The following is a 14,008-nucleotide window of genomic DNA, read 5'->3' as shown; positions in this document are numbered from 1 at the left end:
CTCATTTTCTGCATTAAGAAGTCATAACAGCTGAATCTTTGCTGATTAAGGGATTTACAAAATCAGATACTCTTATATTAGAAATTGCCACTGTAATAAAAAAAAATAAATAGTAACAAGTGTTGGCAAGGATGTGGAGGGATCTTCATGCATAGCTGGTGGAAAGGTAAAATGGTACCAGAAGAGTGTGGAAGCTCCTAAAAAGGCACCTGGAGGCTCAGTCAGTTAAGCATCCGACTCTTGATTTTGGCTCTGGTCATGGTCTAAGGGTTGTGGGGTCAAGTCCTTGTCAGGCTCTTCATTAAGCATGAAGCCTGCTTAAGATTCTCTGTCCATTTTCCTCTGTCCCTCACCCCACTCACATGTGCACACTCTCTCAAAAAAAAAAAAAAAAAAGTCAAACATAGAGCTATCATATGACCCCGTAGTTCCACTCCTAAATATATACTTAAAAGAAAATATAGATTGCCACAAAACCATATATACAAATTTCATAGCAGTATTATTCATAACAGTCAAAAAGTAGATACAGCTCTAATGCTCATCAACCGGTGAATTGATAAATAAAATGTGGTGTAGCCATACAATGGCATATTATTCAATAATAAAAGGAAATAAGGTATTGATACATGCTATAATATGAACTTTGAAAAACATTATGCTTAGTGAGAGAAACCAATCACAAAAGACCATATAGTGTATATGATTCCATTTATATGCAATGTCCAGAATAAGGAAATCTGTATTATAGAGACAAAAAGTCTCTGGAGTGGTTGTCTAGGGTTGGTGGGGAATGGGGAATGACTGCTAAAGGTATTCCTTTTGGGATGATAAAAATGTTTTAAAATTGGGGCACCTGGGTGGCTCAGTGGTTTGGGCCTCTGCCTTTGGCTCGGGTCATGGTCTCAGGGTCCTGGGACCAGGCCCCACATTGGGATCTCTGCTCCACAGGGAGCCTGCTTCCTCTTCTCTCTCTCTGCCTCCCTCTCTTCCTGCTTATGATCTCTGTCTGTCAAATAAATAAAATCTTTTTAAAAAGGTTTTCAAATTGGTTTTGGTGATAGCTGCATATAAAACCACTGACTTACATACTTTATGTGGATTAATTCAATAGCATGTGTATTATATGTCAGGAAAGCCATTACATTAAAAAAACAGTGTTTTACACACTGGAATTCTGACACTTTAGGAACACAAATTTCAACTTTATAATCAAAGGTTATTTTGTCAATGAGTTACACACGCCTTCATAAAGTAACACTGGTTTGACAAAAGAAGATATTTTACCAGCATTTGGGAACTGCTTACTTGATGCTCTGTCTCAGTTTTAGACAATTCCTCAATCTTCTTTTCCAATTTATATATATCCATAATGTTCTTAGTATTCTGACAGAAAAGAAGATAATATTCTTAGATATAGAAAAATAAAAGAACAAATTTTTTTTTAGGAAGTCGTATTTTCATCATTAACATCACAATCTATTTTAAACTAAGGAACAGGGACACCTGGGTGGCTCAGTTGGTTGGACGACTGCCTTCGGCTCAGGTCATGATCTCGGAGTCCCGGGATCGAGTCCCACATCAGGCTTCCAGCTCCATGGGGAGTCTGCTTCTCCCTCTGACCTTCTCCTAGCTCATGCTCTCTCTCACTGTCTCTCTCTCAAATAAATAAATAAAATCTTTAAAAATAAATAAAAATAAATAAAAATAAACTAAGGAACAAAACTTTAGATTTTATCCAAAAGTAACAAGGTCCTTTTATCATGACCATCCAGGAATACCCTTGGGAGTCCCCTCTTATCATCCGTGGCCTCTTGGCCATGCACTCTGCAGTCACATCTTAACCTTCAAACTTGTCACTCTCAACAAGTGTGACCCCTCCATTATTTTAATTGCAAACATCTCATTCTTCAGCCACTTTATCTTTCCAGATTACTTCTTTGAGAGCCAACAAACCTTCAGGCTCCACTGAAGCCTGCTTTGGTCCTACCACTCTCTCATTATCCTTCCCCCTTCCTGTGAACTCAGTCCCCTCTTTCCTACAGCTTAAATTCTTCCATGGTCAATCATTATAATACCTCTCTTCCACTTCCCCCCCATTCCCTGGCTTCCCCTCTGCCTACCTCTTAGTATTTGCTTAAGTTCTGCTTGCCACCCACTCCATGACAGCACCATTCCAGATAAACATTGTTAAAGAAAAATACAAATGAACCAACAGGTCACACATTCAATTCATAATTTTTAACTTCAATGTTGACTGGTGATCATTTCACACAACCCTAGTCCGCTCATGTGGCCACTGACTTGAATTAGGGAATTGCAAATTACACCAACTTCCCCACCCTACTCCACCCCCACATGTCAACTCTAGCTGACCACCTGGTTTGTAAATAAAGTTTTATTAGAACACAACCGTGCCGGATTTTTTTCATATTGTCTATGGCTGCTTTCATATGGCAATGGCAGAAGTGAGTGATTACAACAAAGGCCTTTTAGCCTGGCAAGCCTAAAAATATCTACTATCAGATCCTTTACAGAAAGTTTACCAACTCCTGGCCCATTTCATCCCTCCTCTCTCCTGGAACATTCAATACTCCCTCCAACTTCCTCACTATCAGCTGATGACTTTGCTTTGATCTCATGGAGACCTTAGAAACCATCAGAAGAGTATTTCCATATCACCAGAACATACTGTAAATACATTTGGGTAAGTTATAAAGCATTTGCTGATCTAACACTTCTTTCCACCTCCACACTTACTGCCTCAGTCATCCCCCGGTAAATTTATGCCTGCATATTACAAGAGCTCGTAATTGGTCTCTCACTTCTTCCCTTGCCCCACTACAGTTGATTTTAAATGCAGCAGCCAGAGTTATCTTGTCAAAATAAAAATTAGATCACATTTCTCCTCAGCTCAAAACTGTCCAACGACTCCCATCTCAGTCAGTGGAAACAGCCAGAGTCTGTGCACTCTCTAGATGAGATGCTGTCAGTCTGGTTCCCTGAAGCTCTACTTCTCATGCTTGTCACCTCTGGTCCAGCCACACAAGCCTCACTGTCCCTCAGAAAGAGCAGGAAGGCTAAACCTGAGGGCTTACAGCTTAGTTTCCTCTGCCTGGAACGCTCCTTCACTAATAAACTTCCTTTTGTTTTGATCAAATGATTAACTTCCTAGGGCTACTTTTCCTAACCACTCTAGTTTAAATTGCACTGTCCCACAATTCTGTTTTCTGCTTTTCCTTCCTCCATAGCACTAATCACCACCTAACACGCTAGTTCCTCATGGGCCTTTCTACATAAGCTTATATCCTCAACATCTAGAAGAGCGCCTGGCTCACGGAGGTCTCCCAATTGACTGTGTGTTGAATGAATGAATCAATAAATGAAAGAAACTATCCAAGCTATTGTGCTGTTACTCTTCACTGTGCATCAGATTTTAATCCCCTAAAGGCAGGGCTATTAGTGATATTTATGTGCTTTTTCTAATGCAAGTCAAGAGTTGCAATTCTCTCATGGTGAACGGTTCCACATGTTCCTCCTTCTACCTCAGTTCTGTGTAATGTTTTGACACTAGTCAATCATCTTAAATACAAGGAGAAAAATACCTTACACTGAGACCTTAACTGCAAGGCACTAGTTTCATGAAAACCTGGTCTTGTTGTTACACCACGTTTAACTCTAATGCAGAGTTTCTTGCCAATCTTTTAATTGTTCCTTTCCAACCCACTGTAAGAGTTCTTTAATGTCTAGTTGCCTCATACACTCCATCACAGACTGTTCATCACAGCTTAATAAATACCCTTGATAAACTTATATAAAGCCCAAATAAAAACTGTACATAAACTTGACATTAAAAAGGTACTTAGAATTTTCCTCCAAAATAGTAGCTTACAAGTAGCTCTGTTACCTGTTACTTCAATGCTTTAATGCTGTTGCTTAAAAAACTTAAGGCAAAGAATTATTTTTTTGGACATTTTACTAATATTTCCTAATGCATATGAAGCACAGTATGATTCACCAAATGGTTTCATATGCATTATCTTAATCTCCAAAGTAACTGTAGGGAATAGGTATTATTAACTCCAAAAAGATAACTGGATTTTCCAAAGTCAGACTTTCAGACCCAGTGACTGGGTCTTAAGACTCAAGACTTTCCCCAGCAGTAGAATAATAATGGAAAATTAATAATGTCTACATTTTCCTTCTTGATTTATATTTATACAGGTTAATTTCATTTTATCTTAAATCTGAATTTCTTAAACCCCATTCATGGATAATTACAAAGGTAAGAATGCACTTCTTTTCAGACATGAAAGTCCTATCCACTCTTCTTTACTTATAATTTGAAAAAGCAACGTGGTCTTTGGTTCATAGGAGCCGGAATATTCACATGATTTCTAATTAATCCAGAGTCAGAACTCACGCCTGTATGATTTCCATATGTTTATCTGTACCTGTGTTTAACAATTTGAGCATACCTCTTCTTGGAGAATCCGAATCTTAAGAATCAGAGCCCGGTTTTCTGTCTCCTGATTAAGAGGAAGGAATTAAAAAGTATTTAGAAGTTTATGAAAATATCACATATCTACCTCGAAGACTACTGACATTCTTTCTCTTTATCAACTTTAAACATGGTATTGACATGACACAAGGGAGCTTAGTCTGGGAATATTCTCAGTATGAAGCTAAGCCTTTGGCTTCTAGTTTCTTGGGATTTCTAAGAATTTACTCTTCTCCTTGACTCAATCTGACAGGGAGGGAAAGAGGAAAAACAAAAAAGGAATAGCCTGGCTTCTTTCCCTGCTACTTTCCCACTGTCCGCTTACCACGGGTAGTATGAATTCCTCTATTAGGTGGTTTGCCCAAAGTTACTCAGCCATTGCAGTCAGGACCCGGATGCCGGCAGTCTGACTCACAGGAGTGGCTACTCGCTCATTTCTCAACATTTCCTCCACAGGCAAGTTCCTCTGTGGTCCCAAATTGAGTCTTCCCTATACTGCATTCAGAGACATGAATCATCTGACACTTGAGGAGTCTAGTCCCCTCTAGTCTAGCATGCGTAGCACATTGTGCTAATGAGGCAAGAGCTAAACTAATCTGTGTTGGTTGTGGGAATGCCTTAGGCCTGGAGTCCCAGCCTCGTGGTCCTTACAGATCTAAGAAAGAACTAGTCTGAATGACTGTCATCTGACCCCACCATTGTTAGCAATGCTAGAATACTGCTGGAATATATCAGGATTTGGAAGATTATTACTAAGGCTCTAGATAAGAGTTTAACATTCTCAATTAAAAAACTTTTTTTGGCAGTAAAGCTTAGTCTAAATAATATTTGCTCTAAAAATTTCAAGCCTGTGTTTATTTAGTGTAAGGACTGATTTATGGAGCTCCTTAATAATCTATAAGTACTAAGATAATGGATTTTTTTTTAAACCCGAGAACGTGAAAATGTGGTGGAGAACTTTTTTTTTTTTTTTTTTTTAAGAAAATTCAAGTGGCTTTTGGTATCAGGTATTTATGAATTCACCTCTCAGCTCCAGGAAGCATTCCAGAGATCTTCTAGATCTTTACAAACCACTTGGAATATGACTAATTTGTAAAGAATTTTAATCTTGGCTGAAAAGAAAAACAGTTTATCCTATTTGCCTTTGCTCTTCTAAGGTATTACCAATTCATTCATCAACCCACTGACTTCTGATTTTTGCCTCCAAATAAAGATTTCGGATTTCAGTTATGTAACCTATGTGCCAAATTCAAAGTACTTGGATGACTTACTAATTGTTTGTTCTGGGCTACAATCACGGTCTTCTGCTCTTCAGAAGCATTCATACCAATTTTCAGTTCCTCCAGCTCTTCTTCTAACAGATTTGTTCTTATAATAGCTTGGTTGGCACTGTGGCGGGAGGCGGCGGGGTGGGGGCGGGGAGGCAATGAGCAAAACCTCAAATATAACCGTCAAAGACACAGAGTAAAGCCAAGGACTATTTTCGGACCCAAGCTGAAAACCACTAAAGGCTTAAACAGATGCCAACAATAGTAAAAATATACCCGTGATCTTTCATGGTCCTTAGAAAAGGAAGAGATTTGGGGGAAGTGTGGTAGCGGGGGGAAGAGAGATAGAAGGAAACAAACATATTCTTGAGGATAAAGATTTGGAGTCTCCCTCTGAAATTCATCATTGGCTTTCATCACATGGTTCTCTCCTCCCATTAAGATATACTATTTGGTTAATGTAATTCTATAAATGTTATGTAATATTTTTTACATAATGTAATGTAATTACATTAATTACATTAGTAATTAATGTAATGTAATTCTACAAATATTAAATAATACCATGTTCCAGGTGCTGTATGCCACAAAGAAGCCTATGATGGTAGGGCAAGACATAGTCCTTGCCCTTGTAACAGTTAAATATTAGTGAAGGAGATGACCACTAAACAAACAAATCATTACAAATAGTGTCTGTGTATTTTACTTTAGAAGTTTATTATAGCATTGTTTACAATCCCAAACAACCTAAATGTCCAACAGCAAAAAACTCTATTAAATGAATTATGGTAATCCATATCATTGAATTGCCTATTAGTATTCCCACTGGATTATAAACTGTTTTCCGAGCAGGAACTCAAAGAAAGTGCCATTTTTTTCCTCACTCAGGAATTACATTGATCACTCAACAAATGTTCGTGGAGCTCCACCTTTGTACCAGGCATTATGTTAGGCCCTGAAGAAGACAAAAGTGTGTCCAATCATGAGAACTCTAACTTCCTGGAATTTATAGACTAAAAGGGTAAGCACACAATCATAATTATAATACAGTGTGATAAGAACCAAGACTAGAGGGGCACCTGGTGGCTCAGTGGGTTAAAGCCTCTGCCTTCGGCTCAGGTCATGATCCCAGGGTCCTGGGATGGAGCCCCACATCGGGCTCTCTGCTCAGCAAGGAGCCTGCTTCCTCCTCTCTCTCTGCCTGCCTCTCTGCCTACTTGTGATCTGCCTGTCAAATAAATAAATAAAATCTTTAAAAAAAAGAACCAAGACCAGAGTGAACCCAAGTTCTGTAGATACTGTGTAAAAGGCAGGCAGCTCAGATAATGGGAAGGTGAGGAGGAGTGGGGAGAAAGAACAAACAGAAGCCCACCGAGGGGCTGCAAGCAGTTAGATATTGCGGGAGCCTAGAGTGGAAAATAGGAGTAGAGGTAAGCAACAGAAACCCCATCAGGAAGGACTCTGCAAACTGAATTTCATCTTGAAGGTGATAGGGGGTCAATGGAAGTGTTTAAAGCAGGGAGGGGCATGATGTGGTCAGACTGGATTTAGGAAGAGCACTCCTGCCCCTGGGACACGAGTTTTGGAAAGGCAGGGAGACCAATCAGGAGGCTGTTGAGGGATCCAGGTGAAAGATGATGTGTAGTTGAACTAAGTTATAGATTCACCTAAGACACAGATATTTTTAAAAAATATTTTAAATATTTTGAATATTTCAAATAATAAATAAGCCTATTGTGGAATGGAGAAAGCTTAAGGTAAGCAGTTCTTTTTACTTATTTTAAGATAAGCTTGGAGGCTGGACTGGCTGGCCAAAAATGATGAGGGAAAGAATCCTTGGTCAGAATGCTCTACTGTCTTTCCAGGTTAACTTAGAACTTTTCTGTTCAAAATTTTAGCACCTACATCAGTAACTGCAGGCTTTGTGAGAAACTTGTTGCTTTTTACCTGAAGCTCAGGCAACTCCTCACAATTCATTTTATCAGTACTTGATACTATATGTCACCCAGGTCCTTTGTCCTTTTTTATCTTAAGCTAAAGTCCTAACTTTTCTTATCATCTGACATCCTTATCATGTACCCTAAAATCATATTTTAAACCCGACTTGTCAATGAATCTCTCATAACATAGTTGTCCTTTAAACAACATGGCATTTGGTGCACCAGCCCACCCAAAATATCTATGTGTAATTTTTGATTCTCCAAAAACTAAACTACTGATAGCTTATTGTTGACCAGAAGCCTTACCAATAACACAAATAGTTGATTAACACATATTTCCTATGTTATGTGTATTATATACTGTATCTTTGCAATAAAGCTAGAGAAAATAAAATGTCATTAAGAAAGTCATAAGGAGGGGGGACGCCTGGGTGGCTCAGTTGGTTAAGCGGCTGCCTTCGGCTCAGGTCATGATCCCGGCGTCTTGGGATCTAGTCCCGCATCAGGCTCCTTGCTCAGCAGGAAGCCTGCTTCTCCCTCTGCCTCTGCCTACCACTCTGTCTACCTGTGCTTGCTTTCTCCCTCTCTCTCTGACAAAAAAAAAAAAAAAAAAAAAAAAAAGTCATAAGGAGGGGCACCTGGGTGGCTCAGTGGGTTAAAGCCTCTGCCTTCAGCTCGGGTCATGATCCCAGGGTCCTGGGATCGAGCCCCACATCGGGCTCTCTGCTCAGCGGGGAGCCTGCTTCCCTTCCTCTCTCTCTCTCTCTGCCTGCCTCTCTGCCTAATTGTGATCTCTGTCAAAAAAATAAATAAGTAAAATCTTTAAAAAAAAGTCATAAGGAAGAAAAAATATATTTACAGTACAGTGCTGTATTTATTGAAGAAAATTCACATGTAAGTGGACCAATACAGATCAAATCTGTTATTCAAGGGTCAATGGTACTTAGCATGGGAATTTGCATGGAGTAAGAGTTCAGCTGAACCCCAGAATGCTTTGGATAGATCCACAGTTGGTCAACAGGCATATTGGTCTTAAATAGGCAGCACTGCTTCGAATGACATAAAGGATATCATTGCTAGAGAAGAACTGACAAACACTGCTGGCAAAAATCTAAAACAGTACAGCTGCTTTGGAAACAGTTCGGCCGTTCTTCAAAGTAAGGCACTACACAGCAAGTTCACGTCTAGGTAATATACCTAGGAGAACTAAAAGCCTATGTTCACACAAAAACTTGTGTACAAATGTTCACAGTAGCAGTATTTATAATAGCCAAAAAATTATAATACCCCCAAATATCCATTCTCTGAAGAATAGGTAGACAAAACTGTACGTCTATACAACAGAACACTATTCAGCCACAAAAAGGAATGAAGTTGTTCCACATATGCTACATGGAACCTTGACAACATTGCTCTAGGTGAAAGAAACCAGACACAAAGGTCACATATTGTACGGTTCCATTTCTGTGAAATGGCCAGAACAGGCAAATCCACAGACAGATTAGTGGTTGTCAGGGGCAGAGAGGGAGGGAAATGGGGAGTGACTGCTAACAGCTCTGTGTTTCCTTTTTGGAGTGATGAATTAGATCAATGTAACTGGCTGCACAACCTTGTGAATCTACTAAAAAACACTGAATTGTACACTCTAAAAGGGTAAATTTTTATACCATGTGCACTATTACCCAATTTAAAAAACAGACTTTTTAAAAAAAAAAAAAAGGGAAAAGAAGAGAAAGCTCCCAGCATACTCTACCCTTCTCAATGGTTCACCTTTTTATCTGATGGCGCAATTCAGTACAATCCTTTGATAACTGGCAGTTAGCGTCCTCCAAGGTTTCTAATGCTGATTTAAACTTATTATTTTCCTCCTCCAATTTCTGCTTGTTAGAATGCAGGTCTGCTACATAGGTCATCAAATCAGACACCTCTCTGTGGGTGAAAGAATGAATGAGAATCATCTCCAACATCTCCAATTCCTCCCAATCAAAATAAGGCATATATCACCATGCGACTTTCTATTTTATCCCTTTCCATCCTTGTAAGTGTAGTCCATTTATACAATAAATATTTATTCAAGCACTGTTACAGTAGCAGAGATTTTTCCAAAATTGCCGAATATTCAGCATCTGCCAGCTGTGAAGTCAGGTGCCACAGTTTTGTTAATTCTTTTCCACTTTGCTTCTAACACTCGCCTCTGACTACAATGAAGTTTCCATTTCTGCCAGGGTTATGAGAGATTCTGAAATGAATTGACACATTGTTACTCTTTCAGCCAAGGGATCTTGGCACGTTTTAACAGGCCTTTAACTAGGAAACAATTCCTAGACACTTATGTTTGCAGCCTGTAGTTCACAGTTTAGTATTCATCTTTCCTAATATTTTCTATAGCCTGTGAATGTTTGTGTCGCTCTCAACCCTGACATTAGATCACAGTCCCTTTGAGAGTCTAGATGGAGGGTTTCATGGAGTCCCAGGCCTTCTCTACCATTTTGCCATTTTATCCCACAGCTTGGGTCCACATTCCTACCACACCTTTTTGCATGGACAAACCCAAAGGGGCAAAGAGAAAATAAGGGAGGGACAGAATTTCCTCTTCTTGATATCTAAAACTCATACACATCTAGTGGAAAACAACTTTTCCCATTCATATCTATAAGTTTATTAAAGAGGTGCTTTAAAAACAATCACCCAAAGTGCTTAAGGTCAGTGTCATAATTCTACCTCAGATGGAACTTGTTTTCCATGGAAAGCACATGAAGTTAATGTGAGAGAAGGATTTTATTAGTGAGGAAATGTTAATTCATATAATACTAGTCTTATATAAATCATGCTCCTGGTAAAATTTGTTCTAATGCAAATTGAGACAGATAGTTAAATGAAAGACTGGTTAGCCACACACAAGCACACACGCTAAGTGGCTTTATCATAAGTAAGACACGCAGACCTATAAAATAAATGAGAAAAAGAAATAAGAGGTGCTTGAGAAAGCATTCCAAATAAGAAGGCTTATGTGCTCGCTTTGGCAGCACGTATACAAATAAGAAGGCTTACAAGACTCCTTTAGACGAATCTCCACTCAAAGCCTCGAAGCTCCGTGACGTAGGTTCTGTTTTATCTGTGGTCATCTTAACTGAAACACATACAAGAGTGTTTTATGAATAATCCATTTCTCTAAACCACAAGAAAGCGGCAGAACAAACAGGAAGAAACACGTACATACTTGCTCTACTTGATTTTATGCTGTCCTATTCAAAAACGGAATCATCGATCCTGCCGCCTGATCCACCTCTCATTCTGTCCCGGCGATCAAAGACACAAAACCACTGAGTTGGGATTCTACACCAGCACAAAGCCCAGCTCATTTTTCAGATGTGCTCTGTAACTTTTCTGTTCAGATCTTTCTGGATTTTTTTTTTTTTTAAGATTTTAAAAAACTTATTTGACAGAGATCACAAGTAGGCAGAGAGTCAGGCAGAGAGATGGGGGAGCAGGCTCCCTATTGAGCAGAGAGCCCAATGTGGGGCTCCATCCCAGGACCCTAGGATCATGACCTGAGCCGAAGGCAGAGGCTTTAAACCACTGAGCACCCAGGTGCCCCTCTTTCTGAATCTTAAAACTATCTATTCATTCAGCAACTATTTGGAGTTCAACATCGTGCTTAGATGGGGTGATAGAAAAGAAGCTTAAGGCATTACCTCTATTTCCCATAACGTTTTCATCTAATCTGGAAAAAAAAATGTGCCTGCAGAAGCAGGAAGGTAATGATGTGCAGCAGCTATAGTTGGCAACGGGAGGCCTCAAGGGATTAGGACGGCAACATAGTTTGGAGTAATAAGTAAACATTTGCTGAGATAACAAATTTTAAAAATCTTAAAACTTTAAAATTTAAGTTCTTAAATTTAAAAATCTTAAAAATTGGGAATGAGGGCACCTGGGTAGCTCAGTGGGTTAAAGCCTCTGCCTTTGGCTCAGGTCATGATCCCAGGGTCCTGGGATCGAGCCCCACGTCGGGCTCTTTGCTCAAAGGGGAGCCTGCTTCTTCCTCTCTCTCTGCCTGCCTCTCTGCCTACTTGTGATCTCTGTCAAATAAATAAAATCTTTAAAAAAAATTGGGAATGAAAAGGCATGAACAACTAATATCTCAGGATACATTCATCGTGTTAATCATTTTTCCTTTCTCATGGAAAACCAAGTTGAACCTAGACAAATTGTATTTGAGCACTGGCTCCTGAAATTTGGGGAAAGCTCTCTATAGTCCACTGTCCAGTACACAAATTCTAGCTCTAACCCTCAAAATAAACAGATTAAAGTTTCAGCCATTTCCTTTTTAAGTCTCTATACTATGATGTAAGTTTTACTTAATCTTTCTAAATGCCAACTACTTAAACTGTTTCTGGAACAGCTACAGAATTCTCTATATCTGTACTAACATCTCATTGCGTTTCAATGTGAGAGGTCTGTCAGAATAAATCACGTACCACTTTACTATTGATAGCTCTATATCATCACCATTTGAGTTTCTGTACTTCTATTTTCTGTTTATACCTCCCATATGTTTTCTTCACTTTTGTTATAAAAATTGTTTTTTTTTGTCCTCACATCATTTTATAATGGATTGTTCTATTACACAAACCTAAGTATTACAGAAAAATGGGAAAATGCAGGAGAAAATAACAAGGTTGAAACCATCATGGAAAGATAATCATTTCCAAATATATTCTTCCCCACTTTCTTCATGCATATTTTTCTTGATAAATATGGGTTTATAATACATATATCTATTAATGGTCATATTTGAAATAAATATACATGAATATTTTCTCAGATGTTTATCTAATTATAATTTCGAGTGATTATTTAGGATTCTAGTGGATGGAAGTATTATAATTAATCTGACTATATTAAAATTTATAAGTTGCTGACATATATCACTATCAAAAACACACATATTAGGGATAGGATTTGCTTGAAGTTACATGACTGGCCCAAATACCTCACATAATTTTAACCACATAATTTCCTAAATCGTTCTTGAAAAAACTATGCAACTTGCACTACCACCAACAATGCATGGAAGGAGACTTATTTCTCCATCTACCCTGACAACACAGGGTAGAGTTATTCTTTTAAAATTTTGCTAAACTGATGGGCAAAACTGGTATGCTGTTTTTATTTGTATTTCTTTGATTACTAGTAAAATCCGATACTTTTATGTATTTATCTTGCTTTCATGATTAACTTGCTCTTGGCAAACAACATTTTGGACATCTTTTCTTACGTCATCCAGACATCCTAACCCTACATGAAATCTAGCAAGTTCTGGCACTTTTTAGGCTTGCAGTTTTATTTAAGAAAATTTCTAGTATAGAAAAGCTGGTAGATGGTAGCGGATTAAAAGCCAGAGAACTTAGGCGTCCTGTGAAAGAATGAAAAATTTCTCCAGGTTCCTCCAGAGAATGATAGCTGTATGGTATCAGGCTTACTCTCCACCTTCATCTTTTTTTCTCCCCCATTCTACAACTTTTTTCCTTTTCCCTTTAGTTCTCCTTTATCCTAGGCTTTCAAATTACATTCACTGCCTAATTATCCCCCACTGACCTTTAAAAGGTACTCACTCTGAGTTTAAATGCATTTGGAGATTTGCCAGTCATTATCAATAATCTGCTTGACTCCTATGTCAGTTCAATTCTTTGTGAGAACAAAGTAATATGTGCTGCCCTTAATCACAATAAATGGATGTTACAAGGATTAACATAACAAATATAATACATTCTCAAAGCATGCTCATCCCTGCCATGTGTACACATACACTCATCAACATCATTATCACTTGGAGATAGGTTAGAAATGCAAAGTATCAGGCTTCACCGCAGACCTACTGAATCATGGTTGGGAGGCAACAATCAGGCATGATAAATAGTTCAGGTGATTCCAGTGCATGCTACCGTGTGAGGAGCACTGGATTACAGTACTCCCATCAACACAAAAAAAACAGTGATTAGCATTAGCTGTAATCAGTTGTTAGAACATGGATATTTATTCTGTTGGAACTATGATTATTATTTTTTAAAAGATTTATTTATTTGAGAAAGAGAGAGAGATCTTGGGGTGTGAGAACAGTGGGGAGAGGGAGAGGTGGAGGGAATCTCAAGCAAACTCCACACTGAGTGCCGAGCTGGACATGGGCTCATCTCATGACCCTGAGATCATGACTGGAGATCATGACCCTGAGATCATGACCTGAGCTGAAACTAAGAATTGGACACTCAACCGACTGTGCCACCCAGGCGCCCCAATGA

General features: G+C 38.8%; 1 protein-coding gene across 3 annotated transcripts in view; it reads right to left on the bottom strand.

Annotated features, from left to right (window-relative positions):
- LOC125106237 (inositol 1,4,5-triphosphate receptor associated 2-like) overlaps positions 1 to 10,947 on the bottom strand; it is an 88,854-nt gene extending 77,907 nt beyond the window's left edge. For 2 of the 3 annotated variants that reach the window (XM_047739988.1, XM_047739989.1), the window contains exons 1-6: positions 10,930 to 10,947; positions 10,761 to 10,839; positions 9,480 to 9,638; positions 5,773 to 5,890; positions 4,479 to 4,529; positions 1,288 to 1,386 (exon numbers count right to left, since the gene is read on the bottom strand). In XM_047739988.1, the coding sequence (XP_047595944.1) occupies positions 1,288 to 1,386; positions 4,479 to 4,529; positions 5,773 to 5,890; positions 9,480 to 9,638; positions 10,761 to 10,834 (501 nt within the window). In that variant the 5' untranslated portion in view covers positions 10,835 to 10,839; positions 10,930 to 10,947. The remainder of the gene's footprint in view (positions 1 to 1,287; positions 1,387 to 4,478; positions 4,530 to 5,772; positions 5,891 to 9,479; positions 9,639 to 10,760; positions 10,840 to 10,929) is intronic. The other variant, XM_047739991.1, reaches the window with a different exon arrangement.
- Positions 10,948 to 14,008: the final 3,061 nt, after the last annotated feature.

Source organism: Lutra lutra, chromosome 8 (assembly GCF_902655055.1).
Source record: "Lutra lutra chromosome 8, mLutLut1.2, whole genome shotgun sequence".
NCBI classification, from domain to species: Eukaryota; Metazoa; Chordata; class Mammalia; order Carnivora; family Mustelidae; genus Lutra; species Lutra lutra.
This window is presented reverse-complemented; position numbering and strand designations above follow the sequence as displayed.